Source organism: Pelodiscus sinensis, chromosome 1 (assembly GCF_049634645.1).
Source record: "Pelodiscus sinensis isolate JC-2024 chromosome 1, ASM4963464v1, whole genome shotgun sequence".
Lineage (NCBI taxonomy): Eukaryota > Metazoa > Chordata > Testudines > Trionychidae > Pelodiscus > Pelodiscus sinensis.
In genome coordinates this window covers 236842185-236861752 of record NC_134711.1, presented here as the reverse complement: position 1 = coordinate 236861752, position 19568 = coordinate 236842185, and the positions used below count along the sequence as shown (strand labels likewise).

At 42.5% G+C, this 19568-nt stretch overlaps 1 protein-coding gene across 6 annotated transcripts in view; it reads left to right on the top strand.

The window, feature by feature from the left end:
* The first annotated feature begins 228 nt into the window (after window positions 1–228).
* Window positions 229–19568, top strand: part of TMEM255B (transmembrane protein 255B) — a 118512-nt gene continuing 99172 nt past the window's right edge. For 3 of the 6 annotated variants that reach the window (XM_075918391.1, XM_075918366.1, XM_075918381.1), the window contains exons 1-3: window positions 229–786; window positions 9485–9627; window positions 16381–16443. In XM_075918391.1, coding sequence (XP_075774506.1) covers window positions 726–786; window positions 9485–9627; window positions 16381–16443 — 267 coding nt within the window. In that variant the 5' untranslated portion in view covers window positions 229–725. The remainder of the gene's footprint in view (window positions 787–9484; window positions 9628–16380; window positions 16444–19568) is intronic. The other 3 variants (XM_075918399.1, XM_075918375.1, XM_075918372.1) reach the window with 2 other exon arrangements.

Genomic DNA, 19568 nt, shown 5'->3' with positions numbered 1-19568 from the left:
ATGCTAGACATTGACGAGTCAGTGGGAGATGAGCTTTAAACACAGCAAATGCTACTATGTACTCCGAAAACATCAGGTCCTAGAGGTCTCAAATTCAGCACCCAAAGGGAGTGGACACTTTCGACTTTAATCTCTCTCAGCTGGTGAGTGGGCATGTGACTTAAGAGGATCCTATAACACGTAGGTGATTGGGGGAGGGGGGGCTGGTGAATTAGGGTTTCACAGGTAACCATAATCCTGGCCTTTCCTAACTTTGGACTGTTTGACTTTGCACCCCTCTCCCCCCTCGCAACGCCCCTTTACCTGTCTGGGGGGCGGGGATAAGAGGAGATATTTAGGGATGAGGCCTTAGAGCAGGGCAGCAACACCCCCGGGGAAGTTCAGCTCGTGTCTCCCAACAGCCCCAGCCCAGGGCGCCTGACCCCTGCCGGGTGCATTGGAGGAGCCGTGCCGGGGGCGCTGGAGGTGTGAGGGGCCAGGGAGCTGGGCGGCAGGCGCTGGAAGGGGCTGAGCGCGCGGCTGGGTGGGGCGAGGGCGCGGTGTGAGTCTCTCCCCCCCCCCCCCCAGCTCCGCGGCACTGGGGCGCCCTAGGTCCGCGCGTCTCGCTCCTCCCTCTGCTCCAGCGGCGGCAGCCTCCCTCCGGCTGCTCCTCCCGCCGCCTGCCAGTCCGGCGCTGGGGGGCTGGCTCGCTGCCGGCGGGCGCAAAGCAGAGCGGAGCAAAGAGGATGCAGCCTCCTCCTCCCGCCACCCCGGTGCCAGCTCCCGTAGCCGCGCTGGATCCCACAGGTGAGTCCCCACCGCTGGGCACCGAGGGGGCGGGGGCCGGGCAGCTGGAGCCGGGAGATGCTCTGAAGTTCGGCTCGCCCGGAGGGGGGTGCCCATGGCCGGAAACCCGCCAGAGCCCCCTAAGGGTGTATAGGGGCCGTGGGCTTCTCTGCAGGGAGCAGCGCCTGCTTTCCCCTGCCTTAGCCGGGGCTCCTGCCGTCTCCAGAGCGCGGTCAAACCGTAACTTTCCTGCCCTGAGAGGACTGCAGAGCACATAAATCTACTGGAGGGGGGAATTAACTGGGGAGGATTCTTTCTTCCGGCTCCCTCTACCCCCAAACCCTGTAGCTGTGCAAGGAGCTACCCCGGAGGAGTCTCATGCTGCTCGGACAGTCGGGGCACAACACCAAGCTTTTTTCTTTTCCAAATGTCACTCAAAACCAGCTTTTAAATGCAGCCGAGGTAGTTCTAGCAAAATGCAGGACAATGTAGCACTTTAAAGACTAACAAGATGGTATTTTAGATGATGAGCTTTCGTGGGCCAGACCCACTTCCTCAGATCAAATAGTGGAAAAAAATAGTCACAACCATATATACCAAAGGATACAATTTAAAAAAATGAACAAATATGAAAAGGAGGTAGTTCTAGTTCGTGTGTGTGTGTGTGTGTGTGTGTGTGTTGCTTAATCTGCCAGTGAGGAAGATGCTAGGACTCACCCATGTAGCCAATACACTGAAAGCAATAAACTTTGTGAGGATTAGTACATTCTGGATTTGACATTTCTCATGGCAACCTCGTGAGGATAGCATGAAAGTACTATTTTCCCCCACCCCCGCGGCCCCACCCTATACTGCAAATCTTAATTTTTCACAGGGAAAGATCTATTCCCTGGTAGTCGCTATGGAATGCAATGCTGAAGATTTGCCGGTTCTCTTATAAAGGCTTGCACTTGCAATGAGGGAAATAATTTCCTGCTCAAATGAAGCCCAACGGATCTCTTTCTAAGGTCCTTCTTGGATAGCAGTCTGAAAGAAACATGACCGAATGCTTAACAACTGAAAGAGTAGTAGGGGAGAATGCAGACACCTTAATTCGGTTTGAAATGTAGAGTTTGTCTTTTATCTTTTTAATTAGTACACTTACAGTTTTTTTAAAAAAGGAACCTAATCTATATGATATGGTACAGTACTGGACATATTGGTGGGATGTAATAATCCCTCTCTACAAGTCAAATGTTGTTCTGCTTTTTCTTGTCACTCTCATTTAACACATTGGTATATTTAAAAAAATAATTTTATTTTTTCCATTTTAGCTGTTGCATTATTTTCAAGGAATCACTATAAGGATAATGGACCATAGAAACAGACTTGTGTGTATGTATGTGTATAGCGAATGTGGTAAAATATCCTTTTTTCAATTTGCTGAAAATTAATAGCTGCTATGCTTGAGCAGTTTGGAGTGTCAGCAGATCAGGGTATGGAGTTAGTTTTGTCTCTTTCTCTCTTATAGAAGGTTTATGACTACAATGGGAGTAGTCAGCAATAGATGCGATTCTGCTCAAACTTTTGAATGTTGCTGTTGTAATACCTGGATGACAATTGGTTTTATTTTTTATATTTTTATATTACAGTTGTAATTGCCTCATTGCTATACGAGGCTGCCTTTGAAAAGTTGTATTTTCTGTTCCTAAATGTATCATTTATGTTTGAAAATATAAATGAAATGTAAAAGAGAGATTAAATATTTGGTTATTTCCTCAAAGTTCTTCAAAGTCAAGTTAATAAAGTATTAGGGCTAATTCTTGTATCGTGTTCAGCGTGGTGTATGGAGATCTTGCCTTTACCAAAGATCAACACAGAGGTAAAAAAGGATGTATTAGACCTTTTCTTAAACTCCCATGTAACAAAAATATAAAACAGGGAATAAATTATAACATCAAAGATTTATTTAGGATATTCTCTGTGATGTAAGTTTTTATTCAGTTAAACTTTCATTTTATTTATTGATTAGCTAGTCATTTAATTATTTATTGGTGAAACAATTGTTGCCAAAGCAACGAAGTCATAGTGATACTTCACTATACTATAGCGGCTTATAGCTAAACTGTTTACAGTACAAATACACAGTTTTTTAAAGGTCTGCTCAAAAGCTTAGCACCATTTTTTAAGGACTATCCTACACAATATACACATTGGCTCTACAACAACACAAATACATGATGGAGATAAGTCAGCACTGATAAAAGCTGCTATCTTGTGCTTTGAAACAAATCAACTGCAACTTCATATGGTTTAATTAGTTTTAGCACACTGGACACATCAAGCATTTAATCAGAAAAGAAGGCATCACCAAAAGCAGGTCTGGTATCTCTTTTAAACATCTCAGCCCATCACATTTAGGTTTAGGAGGCAATGTAATATTAGTTCAATGTCATTAGTATTGCACATTTTAAAAATATATATACAATGAAAAATATAGGCAAGAAAGATATGGCATTGAAGTCAAGCCTGGAGTAATGAAACATTATTAATTTAGCTCCAAAGACATACATATCTCATCCTTTAAATATTAGGCTCATGGGTACAAAATATAAGATGCAGAGTCTGTATTAGCCCTTTAGTATTATATGTTATATTATACAGGGTTATCTTGTATTACATGATTCTTTGTAACACTGTGTAATGGAAAGCATTGACAATGTAACCTTTCCCCCTTAAAATGTTTTCCCTACAGTTCAGGGATGTTAATATACATTGTGTACAACATTGGAGACAAGACTCTTCACATCTTTGTCACCTTGACTAGAGCAAGGTGATGAAATGGGGATGTACTGGGAGATCAGCAAGAGTGACTTGTGCTGTGCACTTCCTCCCTTGCCACATTTCATTGCCTCTTATTTTTACCATTGTCTTCCAATGGGCCTGCTTGTGGGAGACGGTTCTTTGTTCTTAACAGGCATCCTTGCCTTAGCAAAGCAAGGTGGATTTAGACCTTTTGGAGTTGGACTGTAGAGTATAGATTTTTTTTTTATAGAGTCATGCCTCATAGATCTTTTACTACTTACACTTCTCATCACAGACTCGCTCCATTCTAAAATTATACTTTCCCCTTCACAACCTTTCTTTTAAGACTCTTGCCTTTAGCTCTAGGGTTGAATCATTTTACTCTGGCAGAAACTGAACTAAGGCATTCCTATCAAATAGCACATCTTTTGTCAATGCAGACACACTGGCTGTTCAGGGAGCCTTCAATATATTTACCTCAATTCCTGACAAATGGACAAGGGTTCTCTTGACTCTGTTTCCCCATCTCTAGATGGCTGAGAAGGGTTTGAGCTTCTCCAAGTTCCTTCTGTTGACTCTCTGGATAATCTGTATTTTTCTTACCAAACCCAACTGCTGCAGGTGTATGTAAGCTTCACATGTCTTTCTCTTCCTATCTCTGAGATTCTAAGAGGAAGGGTTTCTATTTTCTAATCTCTTTGTCCTGAACGCTTTCTTTCTCCTTCCATGGAAGTGGTAGCACTGTGGTTTAGGGCCTCAAATAGCTACTTACCTGATAAATGTACATTAACAGACCAGAGGAGTGCTAGTCAATGTTCCCTATAATTTTTTTCATCCATGTGCAGAATACATTTTGTTGTTTGCAGATGTGCACCACCAGTAGAAGCACATGCTGTGGGCACCTTGAAAATCAGCTGGGCATCATTTGAATCTCTCCTGAGTGGCTGTCAAGCGCTCACCTTACAGGGAACTAGGAATGTTAAAAATTGTGAATCTGTGTGAACATGCGTCTGCTGAAATTTTTAACAATTACATGTTTATACTCTGAGGAGCAGGCTGGAGCTGGTGTTTATGGGGAGCTGACTTAAGAGGCAGCAGTGAAGGGGGCAAGTGGCTCTGTGGGAGCTGGTATGCACAGGGAGCTGGCTTGAAAGCCAACTTCCTGTGTGTAATGGCTCCTGCTTCTGCCCTCATCACACTCTGTGTTACTGCCTCTCTATCAGAGGCAGCAGCATGGAGGGCAGGCGGCTCCAGAGGAGCCAGTGCTTGTGGGGAGCTGGCTTTCAAACTGGCTCCCCCCCAAGCACTGGCTCCTGCCTGTTCCTCCAGGCTGCTGCCTCTGTGGGAGGCAGTGGAGTGGGGAATATGGGGCTCCATGGCTTAAAAGTCAGCTCCCCATAGGCACCGCCTCCCCCTTTGCTGCCTCTGTTACAGAGGCAGCGGGGGGAGGGGACAAGGGAATGCATGTAACCATTAGGATTAACATGTAAACCTGGTTTTACCAGTGAAATGTTCAAACAATTATATGTGAATATCCCTACAAGGAACATGGTGCTAGTGGGATTATTGCTTTTCTTGGACAGTTTAAGACTATACCTGGAGAAGCACAGATTAATGATGTGGAAATTAGCATTATTGATCTTCTTGGATTTTTATACAGTATCCGTCACTGTGGTGTCTATGCTTTATCACATTGCCAGCCAAGATTGTTGAGGAAAATTACCAGCACAATGTAATGCCATTAATAATTTGTGACAGTCCACATTTGATTCTTGATTTGAGCAGAGGTTTTAGTAAAGACAATTCTGCTGAGAAGACTTACCTTTTGTTTGCTTGATTCCTGTAATGCTTAGATACTAATAGAAAATGAGGGATGTCCAGTGAGGGCCAATTTAATATTTTACAACTCCACCTTGGTTTACTGTGCATTAGTTAACAGGGTCTGACTAACAGCTAATGAGAGTGACTTCAGCAGTAACAGGTTGGATAGTTAATAGATTTGATGAACAACCTCCTGTACTTGTAGGGGCTAGCTACATTGGAAAGGAGTTTGACCCTAGAAAGAACTGACAGCAACATTACCTACTTCCTTTCCTCATTGTTCCAAGGGCCACTTTAATTCATGGCTGACACTCTATGGAAGCTCTTGTCCATGGAGACTGACTGAGGCATATGCTGTATCTAACCCTAGAATCTTTTCCCAAAGTATCATGGGAATACTTATGACTGTGCAATTTTGAATTGCTTTTGGCTGCACGTAACTAAAACTGAATCCTTCCCACCGTGCGATGGGTATTAAAAGAAAATCCCAAACAGAGTGGAGCTGTTCTCTAAAAAAACAAAAGCAATGGAAAAATTTGGAGATGGCAGTCAATAAAACTGTAGCAAAAGGGAAGTAATAATGTTTTGCACTTGCAGCACATTCATCTGAAGATCTCAAATTGCTTTAGAGATAAGTCTAATCAGCATTTATCAGGCAAAGTACTTAGTTGAGGCTCTAAACTACACGAACAGTGAACATTATCTATGTATGTAGTTCAGGATGAAAAATACTAGGCACATTTAATTTCATATTATCTTAACAGAATATTAATATTTATCTCAGCAAACTCCAGGGCTGCAATATATGTTACAGACTGGGCCACTGGAGTATTAGAAATGCTGAGTGTTCTCATAGACTTTAAGGTCAGAAGGGACCATTATGATCATCTAGTCTGACCCCCTGCACAGTGCAGGCCACAGACTCTCGCCCACCCCTCTTAGAATAATCCTCTCACCTATGTCTCAGATATTGACGCCTTCAAATACTTTGAAGGCCCCAACATGCAGAGAGTCCTTCAGCTGTGATCTGTGCCCAATGCTACAGAGGAAGGCGAAAAACCTCCAGGGCCTCTGCCAATCTACCCTGGAGGAAAATTCCTTCCTGACCCCAAATATGGCGATCAGCTAAACCTTGAGCATGTGGGCAAGACTCACCAGCCAGACACCCAGAAAGTTCCCTATAGCAACTCCTATCATCCCTCCATTGACCTATTTCCAACTGATCAATTAGTCAATTAGTTACCAAGATCATGTTATTTCATCCAACCATCCCCTTATCATAGAACTGGAAGAGACCTCAGAAGGTCGTCAAGTCCAGCCCCCCGCTCTAGGCAGGACCAATCCCATGTAAATCAACCCGGCCAAGGCTTTGTCAAGCCGAGACTTAAACACCTCTAGGCATGGAGACTCCACTACTTCCCTAGGTAACCCATTCCAATGCTTCACTACCCTCCTAGTAAAATAGTTTTTCCTAATATCCAATCTGGACCTCTCCCACCACAGCTTGAGACCATTGCTCCTTGTTCTGCCATCTGTCACTACTGAGAACAGCCTCTCTCCATCCTCTTTGGAACCTCCCTTCAGGAAGTTGAAGGCTGCTATCAAGTCCCCCCTCACTCTTCGCTTCTGCAGACTAAACAGACCCAAGTCCCTCAGCCTCTCCTCATAGGTCATATGCTCCAGCCCCCTAATCATTTTGGTTGCCCTCTGCTGGACCCTCTCCAATGCTTCCGCATCCTTTTTGTAGTGGGGGGCCCAGAACTGGACACAATACTCCAGATGTGGCCTCACCAAAGCCGAATAAAGGGGAATAATGACATCTCTGGATCTGCTGGCAATGCTCCTCTTAATGCAACCTAATATGCCATTAGCCTTCTTGGCTACAAGGGCACACTGTTGACTCATATCTAGCTTCTCATCCACTGTAACCCCCAGGTCCTTTTCTGCAGGACTACTACTTAACTGGTTGGTCCCCATCCTGTAACTATGCTTGGGATTCTTCCGTCCCAAGTGCAGGACTCTGCACTTGTCTTTGTTGAATCTCATGAGATTTCTAGTGGCCCAATCCTCCAATTTGTCTAAGTCACTCTGGACCCTATCTCTGCCCTGAAGCGTATCTACCTCTCCCCCTAGCTTAGTGTCATCTGCAAACTTGCTGAGGGTGCAATCTATCCCCTCATCCAGGTCATTAATAAAGATATTGAACAAAACCGGTCCTAGAACTGAACCTTGGGGCACTCCACTACAAACCGACCGCCATCCTATGTAGCCATTCTGAACTATCTAGCCCGTGCCGCATGTAGCTGCGCGGCACAGGGTTCGCACTAGCCGGCTTTTAAAAATGGCGGCGCCGGCTTTACGCTAATGAAGCCCGGGAAATTCAAATCCCGGGCTTCATTAGCAAGTTCGGTATGCATACATTACCCCGCTAGTTCGAACTAGCGGGGTAGTGTAGACATACCCTATTAGAGGCAGCAAGGCAGGGGGGAATGGGAGCCAGTGCCCTTGAAAAGCAGTTCCCCATTAGCACTGGATCCACCTGTCCCCTTCCACTCCCATGCTGCTGCTTCTGAGAGAGGCAGCAGTGTGGAGGGGGGGGGGGCAGCTTTCAAGCAGGCTCCCCACATGTGCCAGCTCTGCAGACCTGTCTGCCCCCTCTTGCTACCTCCTACAAAGGCAGTGAGGGGGGATAGGCAGGAGCCAGTGCTGGGGGGGAGCCAGCTTAAAAGTCAGTTTTCCCCAGCACCAGCTCTGTGGTGCCGCTTGCTCCCCCGCGCTGCTGCCTCAATCGGATAGAAGCAGCAGTGCAGGGGTCTGTGGAGGGGCTGGAGAGGCAGCCGCAAAGCAGCCTCTGTCCACGGCAAGTCTGGGTCTACAGCAGTCCATGGAGCAGCCCCTATCTGTGGGGGCTCTGCATTCCCTGTGGGCAGAGGCTGCTCCACATCCCATGGAGCAGCCTCTGTCTGTGGTGGGCCCAGACTTGCTTTGGGCAGAGGCTTGTTCCCTGTCCTGTCAGGTCTGAGCTCCCAGTGGATAGAGGCTGCTTCACAGCAGCAGCTCCTGTCCACAGGGGTCTGAGATCCTCTGTATCAGAGGCAGCAGTGGGGGGTGACAGGCAGCCAGTCTGCATTGGGAGCTGGTTTTTAAACTGGCTCCCTGCATGGACTGGTTCCACCTGCCATCTGTGCTGCTGCCTCTGTAATAGAGAGGCAGCAGCACAGGTTGGAAGGGGACTCCCTGGGAGTGGGGCTGGGAGCGCATTGGCTGCTTTCCCTGTCCCTGAGTTCTATTAAATAGTCATGTAACTGATAACATTTTGTGCGCTTACCCAACTATTCAATTACGCTACATCTAACATCCTTAATTTTTAGATAATAATGATTTATTATGTTTTTTTTTTTAAATGCATCTTTATGGAAATTTGGTGAGTTATGGGCAGGTACTCTATAATAATAATTTGCCTCAAATTTAAAACAAGAAAATAATAAGCTTAAATTCCTCAGAGCAGGCTGTAATCTTTCACTCCTGGGCGGGGGGGGGAGTACCTGAATCCAAATCAAGATGAAATTAAACACATTTTACAGAACAGTTCTTGTTAAATAAGAGTGTAAGTATGATATATTACTATCCATTAACTGCATGATAGCTTTACTTCAAAAGGTCCTGATTAGTTTGCTTACCTGATGAATACAAAGAACAATTTTTTTTTCATGATAACAGAGCCATGCTTCTGTTAATCTTCTTTAAAATGTATGTATTTATGTGTTGTCCGCATAGATCCAATGGGAGTTTTGCTTAGGTAAGCATTGTTTAAGGTCTGCAGGATTTCTATTACAGATGTGAATAACAACTTCATTACAAGATTTACCTCAGATAACTGAAAAAATTATCGTCACTTCCGCTTAGTAAAACACCATCTTGTACTTGTGTAAAATGTATTAGTCTACTAAGCTCCAGCTAATTTTTATATAATTTAAGAGCCTGTCTCTCCTGCAAAGCCTTATCCCTTGGTGGAAGAAAGGGTTAAAAATGACAAAGATAGAATGACAACTTACTTCACACTTATACCGCCAAGATTTCAGTGAAAAGCTACTTCATATGTTTCCCCCAACAGGGCAATTTGCAAAACGAAAGAAGACTTCTCTTTGGTTCACAGTTTCTCTGCTGGTAGTGTCTGTCTTCATCCTGACGATAGGGCTTGCAGCTACCACAAGAACTGAAAATGTTACTGTTGGAGGATATTACCCAGGAATCATTGTGAGTACAGAAATGTATTTTAGATTAATCCACTATCACTGAGACACTTACGGCATAGCGTCTACAGTTTATGGGGAAAAAATTCAAATCTTGTTGCATTACTGGTGAGGGAAAAACTAAGTACAGGTTGGGCATCCCTGGTCCGGCACTAGGTTTGCCAGGTGTCTGGTATTTACCCGGACAGTCTGGTATTTTCGCCTCCTGTCCGGTAAAAAAAATTCAGAGAATACCGGACACCTAAATGTCCAGTATTTATTGGGTTTTTTTGTTTGTTTTTCCCCCCAGCCAGGAGGTGAAAATGCCAAGCTCCTGGCAACCCTACAAACACTCAGCGCCTGGCCTCTCTCCCCTCTTTCCCCCCCCCCCGAACCTCCTCCTGGCTCCCAACACCCCAAGCCCCCCGACCTCAGACCACATGCTTACCTAGTTCTGCAAGGCTGCTGGCACAAAATGGCTGCCAACCAAGGGGAAGCAATGCTTCCCCTGGGTCTTAGGAACAGGGGAGAGATTGAGCACTATCTCTGCATTCACTCTTAAAGGTTAAAGGGGACATGGTGTTTTAATGCTGTTTTATTTTAATTATTTTTCCCCTCAACAATTTTGGTCCTGTCCCCCCCCCCCCTTCTTTTTCCTTCAATAGAATTTTTTCCCGGTGTCTTTTTTTTGGGGGGGGAGGGGCGTGTTCAGTATTTTTGTTTCAACCATCTGGCAACCCTATCCGGCACCCTTGGGACCTGAGTGGTCTTGGATGAGGGAATCTGCTGGACCAGGGAAGGTCCCCTGCCACTAGCCCCCTCAGCCTGCTGCTCCTCCTCTCCTCCAGCTCCTTTGGCCCCACTGCTGGCTTGGCCCCTCTGCCATAACTGCTGCTCCAGCCAGCATGGCAGCCCTGGCTCTGGCCCCACTACCAGGGAACCAGCCCTATTGCTGGCCGGTACGTGGCCCCAATCAGGTTGCTGACCTGCCATGGTCCCAGCTGGGTTGCTGCAGCCCCGGTTCCACTGCCAAAGCCCCCAGTGGGCTTCCCCTATAGGGCTGCTGTGGCCAGGCTGCCATGGCTCTATTCCTGCTGCAGTGGCTCTGTCGCCACTGCCGGGCCAGGCTGGCATGCAGCTCCCATCGGGTTGCTGCAGCACAACTCCACTGTCAGGTCAGCATGCAGTGACTGCCCTGGCCCCAGCTGGATTGCCAGTCTGCCCCTACCACAGCCCTACTACCGCTGCCAGGCTGCTGATGCCCGGCCCTGCTACTATCAGCCTTGCCTTGCCTGGGGCTTTCAGCTGCTGGACCTCCTGTCCTGGGGTTCTTTTGTCCAGCAACATCCGTGGCCCAGCTGGACCACAAAGGTTGCTGGAAGAGAGAGTCCCGGTTTAGGGAGATGCAACTTGTAGCATAATGCTCAGATCTAGTTCTATTATGTTTTGATACAGATGTAGACCCTAATCTTGCAATTTATGCATGGCAGCAGACCAAGGTGCCATGTGGAATTCACTGAATTTAAATAGGTTTCTGCACAGGTGCAGGGACTTAATTTCAGGAACAGGCCATAACTTTACTGCATGACTTTCAAGCCATTTAATTCATTGTCACAACTTCAGCTCATAACTGGACTTTTAAATAATCATTTAGTACAAAAAAGAATAAGAATACTACTGCATATTCTGCTTTTAACTAATTCAAAAGGTGGCTTAAGATTGACTTTAGTTTCATTGACTTAAATAGAATGGATCATTCACATGCTTAAGTACTCTGCTGAACTGGAACCTGAATGACTTTCAGTGTGATATTGTTGATAATATAATATTTTAAGAGGAGGAGTGGGTATATATTGATAATTAGGCATACATTTTGCATTGCCAGTCATTTGTATATTAGAATTGTTCTTTCTAACTAAGTTCTCTTATATTTCAAAGTCATGCTGAAAACATATTTGTTAGAAGGATTAATTTTAGGGTACTAATCTATAACAAGTGGCATTTAAAATGGAATTAAAATCAGTTCCAGGAATAAAATTTTGAAAGAATCCATTGTCTTTGGATCGTACTAAAATAAATAGATTAATGCAATGGCATTATTGTTACATCGTTATTTGTAATTGAAATTAAAACATTAAAAAAAGAATAAACTTTCTATGGTCACTTCCTTGGAGGAAATTTAATGGGTAATAAGTAATACAGTTCATGTGCACAAACCAGTTAATTGCTGCAATTAGTTCATTTTAGGGAGAAAATATCTGTGTACTAAACAGAAAAAATATATTGCTCTAGACCATTTATTAAAAAATGAAGTCTTAGAGTTTTTATTTAATAGGCTAACAGAATATCTAAAAATGATCAGAATAGTCTGAAAATGAAATGTTTTATTAATTTTTTCCCTCTATTTCATTTTAAGGCTATTAAAGCTGATGAAATTTTGTAAAAGCAGAAGCATATTTTGCACATTTTCAGCTGATCATGGTAGTAACTGGGAAAGAGCAATGCCGAGTACATCGATGTCACCTGTATTGATATAATTGCAAGTTCTGATAGAGTGGGTTCTCAGGCAGCTTCAATTCCCATTGGCTTGAGTGAGAGCTGAAGATGCTGAGCAATGTGTGGGAAAAATTATCCCAAAGGAGTATTCCCATACCTATTCTGTTCCCATACCTATTCTGTTCCCATTTTTCCTTCACTAGTAACATTTTGTTCAGAAAGCCTGACTGACAATTCCTTTCCTACTGTGTGAATGCAGCAGACAACACATAGATTTATGGTACATTAGTTTAGGAAGTATCAGAGCAGCTGAAAATGAACACATTTGTAAGATAACATTATGGTTTTTCATTCTTAGTGTGATAAACTAAATGTTTATTTTTATGGAGCAATGAAAAATAAGACTGCTTGCGAAGAGAGAAATTTAAATTGGAATTAAAAAATGGAGAATGGTGGCCTGCTCTCATGGAATTCAGTAACTGTGCTCTCACTTCAGTGGGTCAGGAGGGCACCAAGTGCACAGTAGGCTTGGCTCAAGTGATTTTGGTCTTTTAAAAAATACCATTTAAAATGACATATTCCCCTCAGTTATCTTAACACTAATGAGCCTACTTCTAACATGCACAAAAACACAAGTATTTGTAGAACTATGGACTTGGTAATTTGTCAGTGAAAAATTCTCTTTATCCACATCTTTAGTTTATATTAATAATCAGCTTTAGTGACCTCAGTCCCCCAGATGGCTGATGTAGGAAGACTTCTGTGCCCACATGGGGTTCCTCTCAAAGTTTATGGAATTCTGCATGGGCTCTGGGTTCAACCTGTACCATGCAGCTTGTAGGATCAGACTCAGCGCTTGTTCAAAACAAACCAAAAAGACCAGTCAACCAACCAAACGAAGAGGACCCTTAACAACTCCCCTCCGCTCTGTAAGTTTTGTCTGTGTTGTTTTGTTTATTACAGTAGCACCGAGAGTGCGACTGAAATCAGATCCCTGTGGTGCTAGGCAGCGGGCAGACAGACAGCTCCTGCCCCAAGGAGCAAACTGTCAGACTTGAGCAGTTTGCTCAATGTGACGTACAAACAGCAGGAACTTGGTGGTGGTTTACGAACACCTTTATCTGTGCTGTGATTATTTTTGCGTGGTCTTTATTTATCCTTTTTGTTTTCCCTATGGGTGCGTCTACACTGCAGGGCTCAGCTCAATTTGCACAGCTTATTTCGAGTTATGTCAGTTGCATAGCTTATTTCGAAATTGGGAGCATTTAAGCTATTTCAAAATAACTATATCGAAATAAGATATTTTGAAATAACGCTATAGTGTAGACCTACCCTAACTAAGCACACATACGTCACTCATACCTAAACACTATCACTACAAATGCAGAAGTATTTGTAATTACAAATCACACAGTTCTGAAACATCTATCACTTGCATCAGAAAACACTATGACATAGGGCTGGGTAGCCAACAAAACATGGTGGCTACGTCTAGACTGGCATGATTTTCCGCAAATGCTTTTAACGGGAAAGTTTTTCCATTAAAAGCATTTGCAGAAAAGAGCGTCTAGATTGGCATTGGGGCTTTTTTGTGCAAAACGGTTTTTAGCTGTCTACACTGGCATATGGTGATCATAAGTCACTAACACTGTTCTGGTCTGTTTCTGCCTTGATATCACTGATAGACACAGGCAGCCTGTCTGATGCATCTTCAACTGCACTAGGCCATTCCTTTCTGCTAGTCAGGCTGGCTGGTAGGGTACACCGAGGCACATTCCATTGCATAAGGATTATTATTATTTCCTATACAAACACTGGAATACTCATTTTAGCTTACTTGGCTACAAGCTCAAGCTATTGCCTAAAAAAGAGAGTGTGGCTATTTTGGCCCTAACACAGACTCGGGGTAAACCACCTGAGTCCAAGCAGGCCCACCCCTTGGTTCAGGCTTGGATGGATACCTGAAGCTATGACCTGTGCCACAATGGCCATGCTGCTATTTTTAGGACAGTAGTTCAAGCTAAGCTAGCACAGGCCTGTCCACTATTGGTTGGAATCACACATCCCAGTTGCAGTGTAGACATTCCTTCTTCTTGGAGGAAGGAGTAACTCAATCTGAATCTTATTTCTTCCTCTTACCACTGTTTGTTGTGAGATTTACAGTAAAAGAAGCACTGGACTCTTCAACCATACAGCTTTTTCTTAGGGCCATCTTTTATAAAATTTTGTAATTTTAAAAAAGATAAACATTATGATTTTGGGGACTGGCATTAAAATAGAATATCTAGTTTCTGAAGATGTTGCTGTTGTCTCTCACATTCTATTCCTGGGTGAATTCTACACCAAAAAGTTAAATTTTTGCACCCAGTGCTTTAAAATGTTGCAAAAATCTGCATATTTTATTATTTAAAATAATGCAATATAATTACACTGGTTTCAATTATTTTGGTAGTTTTATTTAAAATGCAGTACAGTGGATGGAGAATGAAATTGGAGAGCACTGGAGGAAATCCCCCAACCTGGTCTTTCTAATGGCAATATAGCTATCCTTTACTTCTAGTTATTAGTCAACAAATATATGCAGCCATATGCTCAGTCTTTAGGTGAGTGAGGGCTGGTGACTCAAACTCACAATTTATATTGACTACAGGCCATCTCCAGAAAGATCAGTAACAGTTCATGGACCACATTTTGATAGGAATTTTTTTCAGTCCAAAAATTTAGACCAGTTCTAATCTCTAAAGTACCATAAGCATTTATAAGGCCACACTGTCCTTTACAATAAGGCTCCTTTACACCATACTGGCAATGTAAAGGAGAATTAACATTTTTATACTCAGAGAATTCACTAAGAACAATGGGAACAATTCACTAGGACTAAGTCATCAGGCTGCTACATTCTGCACTGCCTAAAGGGACAGAGCCTCTCCGACACCACATCATAATCATCATCAACAACCGTGGGCTCAACGACTGTTGGTGTCCAATGCCTCCCTCACTATTTCCTTCCATCTTTCCCTGTCCAGTGCAGAGTGACTTCGTTTCTGTAGACTAGCTCCATACCAATTTACTATATCATCTACCCATTCTCTGGGGTCTGCCTCTCCTATTCTAACTATCCATTATGCCCAATACCAGGGTCTTAACTTTTCGCTAGTCGATCATTCTGCAGATATGCCTGAATCACACATCTACATCCTCATACACACCCCAAAGCCAAGTATGCTGCAAGCACAGAGTGTCTGTTTCTCTCACATGCATGACTGCCCAGCCCGCCCATCCTGTCCATCATTCTGTGTCTCTGTCAGCTGCTCTGGGTGCCCAAACCAGCATGCCTGCACTGCTGGGTAGGAACTCATTGTCACAATCCCCGGGGAGGCATAAGGATCTTGACAAAAAGGGGTTTTTGCACAAAATGGAAATGGCCACGCTACTTGTTTTTGCGCAAAAACCCCTGGTGTAAAAACGGCTTGGACTAGCTTATGCAAATGAAGCGCAACAAAATGCTAATCAGTGCTTCATTTGCATACTTCGCTGGCAAAAGCCATAGTGTAGACAAAGCCTGAGAGAGACCAGAGGATCTGGCCAAGCAGGACAGAGTGGTGGGGTGCTCCAGGGATCAGGAATGTGGATGTCAGCGATTTGATCAGCACATCAAGGGACAACCCTAAGGCGGACTTCTGTGATTTTTAACCCATCACACTCATGACCGCTCTTGTGGTTTCCCTGTACTTTCTCATAAGAAGTCAATTTTGTGTGGGGAAGCAAAGAAATCTGTGGGGGCTATGGTTTCTACATGAATGCAGAATTCCCTTGGGGGTAATTTTTAAAATCTCATTTTAAAGAACCTGCTCTAAATATGTATGGTTTTATAATACATTCATGTGTAGGACATATGTGAAATGCCATATTTTCTATATTGTTGCTTTAAAATAAACGTAAAAATTACTTACAGTAATATCAGTACCCAAGTTACCGAACACTGACAACTACTGTTTGTATTTTCTTGGCCCAAACTCCACATTGATGCTTCAATAAAGAAGGAAAGGTTGGCCACCCTAAAATGGCTAAAATACAAGAAAATGCCCCTTTTGATTGTTCCCTGTTGCACCATGTGATTTCTGGCCAGTAATAATTTTATACTAAATATTTTGCCCTTTCTCACAAATTGTTTTAGTTGGTCTATCTGTTGAACATCTCACCTTAAATATTATTGTGACATTGTGTGTTGCCATATAAGGTGACCGGGTGTGTTTCTGTTGATTTTTGTTCTTTGCCTTAGCTTGGCTTTGGATCTTTCCTTGGGATTATTGGAATCAATCTGGTAGAGAACAGAAGGCAAATGGTAAGCAACAAAACTTTTTTTTCTTTTCCTTTTAACATTAAAATGTTTTAAAGGCTTTATTGAATGAATTTACCATCTGCAGTTTTGATTGCTGAATCCTGTGGCTTTTCATCCCAGGGTCAATTGATTTAAATAAATGCAATTAAAAAGCAGTACACATTTCACATTTATACTTTTAAGTTATTTTCTTAACGAAAATTGACAAAGCAAGTTGATTTGTAACTAAATAAAGTCTAAGTCAAAGTCCCTTCCAAAGCCGATGGCTCGTTGGGGTGACATGGTTAAAGCATGTCATTTTCATAGCCAGTGGTACACAAGATAGTGATGTGGTCAGCATCACATTCAACTGCCTTTGACTGCCCTAACCCAGCAGATCTGATACCCATTTTGTAGCCGGGTGCATGGAAAGTGGCCTTTCAGTCTGAGAAATAGCCTTTACACTTAGAAGAAAAAAAAAGAGAGAGAAAATCCGGTGGCATTTTAAAGACTATCAAATTTATTAGAGTATTAGGACATACGCTTTTGTGAGCTACAACTCACTTTCCTCAGATACTGAAGAAGAATAAAAGGATGCAAAGAAGGCAGTATGACATCAGTGCTAATTAAATCAGAGTGAAGGTGAGAGTACCTGATTGGGAAATTACCTGTCAGGTGAGAATCATTGAATGTGTTTATTTCAAGTTGGGGGGTAGCATGGTGGCTTGAGCATTGGCCTGCTAAACCCAGGGTTGTGAGTTCAATTCTTGTGAAGGCTATTTGGGGCAAAAATTTGTCAGGGATGGTACTTGGTCCTGCTGTGAAGGCAGGGGACTGGACTCAATGACCTTTCAAGGTTGCTTCCAGTTCTAGGAGATTGGCAATCTCCATTAATGTGACCTCGGTTTAAGGTATCAAATTTGCATATGAATTCCAGCTTGGCCAGTTTCCTGCAGCAGCGTGTTTTTGAGGATTTTTTTGCCTGGGAATGTCAACTTGCAAGTCTGAAACTGTGTCCAGGGAGATTAAAGTGCTCCTCCACAGGGTTTTGTATATTGCCATTCTTAATGTCTGATTTGTGTCCATTTAGTCTTTTGCACAGAGACAGTACAGTTTATCCAATGTACATGGCAGAGTGGTATTATTAGCACATAATGGCATATATTATATTAGTAGATATGCTCATAAATGAGCCTTTGATATGGATAGGTCCTGTAAGGCTGTCATTAGGATAGAGGTGTGGACAGGGCTGGCGATGGGGTGTGTTGGAGAAATAGGTTCCTGGATTAGTGTTTCCTTTGTGGGGCGTGAAGTTGATGGTAATTGTCTCAGGTTGGGGAGTGGTCTGCCTCCCAAGGTCTGAGAGAGCAAGGGATCATCATCTATGACAGGTTGAGATCCTTGATGATGTGTAAGAGGGGTTTTAGTGGGGTAATGGCTAGTGGCATTCTGTTGCTTTCTTTATTAGGTCTGTCTTGTAGTAAGTGACTTCTGGGTATCAGACTGGCTTTGTCTGTCTATTTCTTCAATTCTCCAGGTAGGTATTATAGTTTTAAGAATGCTTCATAGAGTTCCTGTAAGTATTTGTCTCTTTCTGAGGGATTGGAGTAAATGTGGCTGAATCTTAGGGCTTGGCAGTAGACAATGGATCATGTGATTTGTCCTGGATGAAAGTTGGAGGTGTGTAAGTAAGTATAGCAGTCACTTGGTTTCCCGTACAGAGTGGTATTTATGTGACCATCTTCTTATCACTGTTGGAGATGAACCCCATCGACTTTGATTTAATTAGCCCTGATGTCACACTGGCTTCTCTGTATCCTTTTTTCTTGTTCAGCATCTGATAATGTGAGATGTAGCTCACGAAAGCTTATGCACTACTATCTTAATACATTTGTTAGTTTTTCAAGTGCCACTGGATTCCTTGGTATTTTTGCTAAAATAGACTAACATGGTACCTCTACTAAATTTGTCCTTTTTTTGCTACACAGGAGGATACACTGTATCTATACACCTCATCTTAAAAATTATATTGCTTTCTTACATTTATTAAGACTTTTAATTTTTACATATTTTATATTCATCATGTTAGAAAATGGTGAATGATGCATTTCTTATTTACTAGTTGATTAATTTTTAAATGTGGTTTGTGTTCACCTCTATTTAGATGGAAATTCAAATTCAATTAAAATGTACAAATGACATTTTATTTTTTTAATTAAATGTAGCTTAAATGCGCTGGATATATAACAAGAAGTTTATCAGCCATGTTTTGCATTTAAAACTAAACAATTTATTAAAGAAAGGAAGTATTATCTATAGTAAATGAATTGAACAGGTTGTTTCTGGTCACCATGTCCTTCAAGATGTTAGAATTAGATCTCATCCTCTCACAATTAGTTTTAATTCATAGATTGTATGAGGAAGCCAGCTGGCTTCTTATCTTTGAATGAAATAGTGAAGAGAACTAGTTCAATAAGCTGAAATAAAGAAAATATTCTATCTGCATATATAGAACAGGCTACTGCAATCAAAGCTGTAATACCTTACTAATACCTTCTGTAATACCATGTACTCTCAAAAAACCCCAAACTCCGTATTTTCAAAAAACAAAACAACCCATGGTTCTTATTAGCAAGGTGGTGGTGAAGTTTCTCTGGCTAGTTCAGACAGGGCCATTATATTTATGTAGGGGTTTGCTGAATTAGATCTTACAAACCTAATTCAACAAACCTCTGCATAAATTATTTGCTTTTACTTGGGTGAATTGTTATTTAGGTATTTGGAACTATTTGTGTGAATAAAATTTTTCAGGATTGGGTCTCTAGATAGTGTAACAGCTTTTCTACTCAGTGCAAAAAGCAGATATGTGTTGGTGGCTGAATATCAGCTTTGTCACATATGCATTCTACACTACAAAAATCATAGTTAAACTTCATGAAATACTATTAATTTAAAAGGTTCAGACCTTCAGCTGTCATAAATAGGCAAAGTTCCACTGATTTTAGTGAAATTACACTGAATTACAACAGCTGAGGAACTGACCAATTACCTTTGTTCTTTTATGTATTTTAAAGCAGGTTATTTTTTTGAGTTTTTCTATTTTCGTTGTCAGTAAAAACTGAATTTTTTTTCTGTATTAATAAACTAAC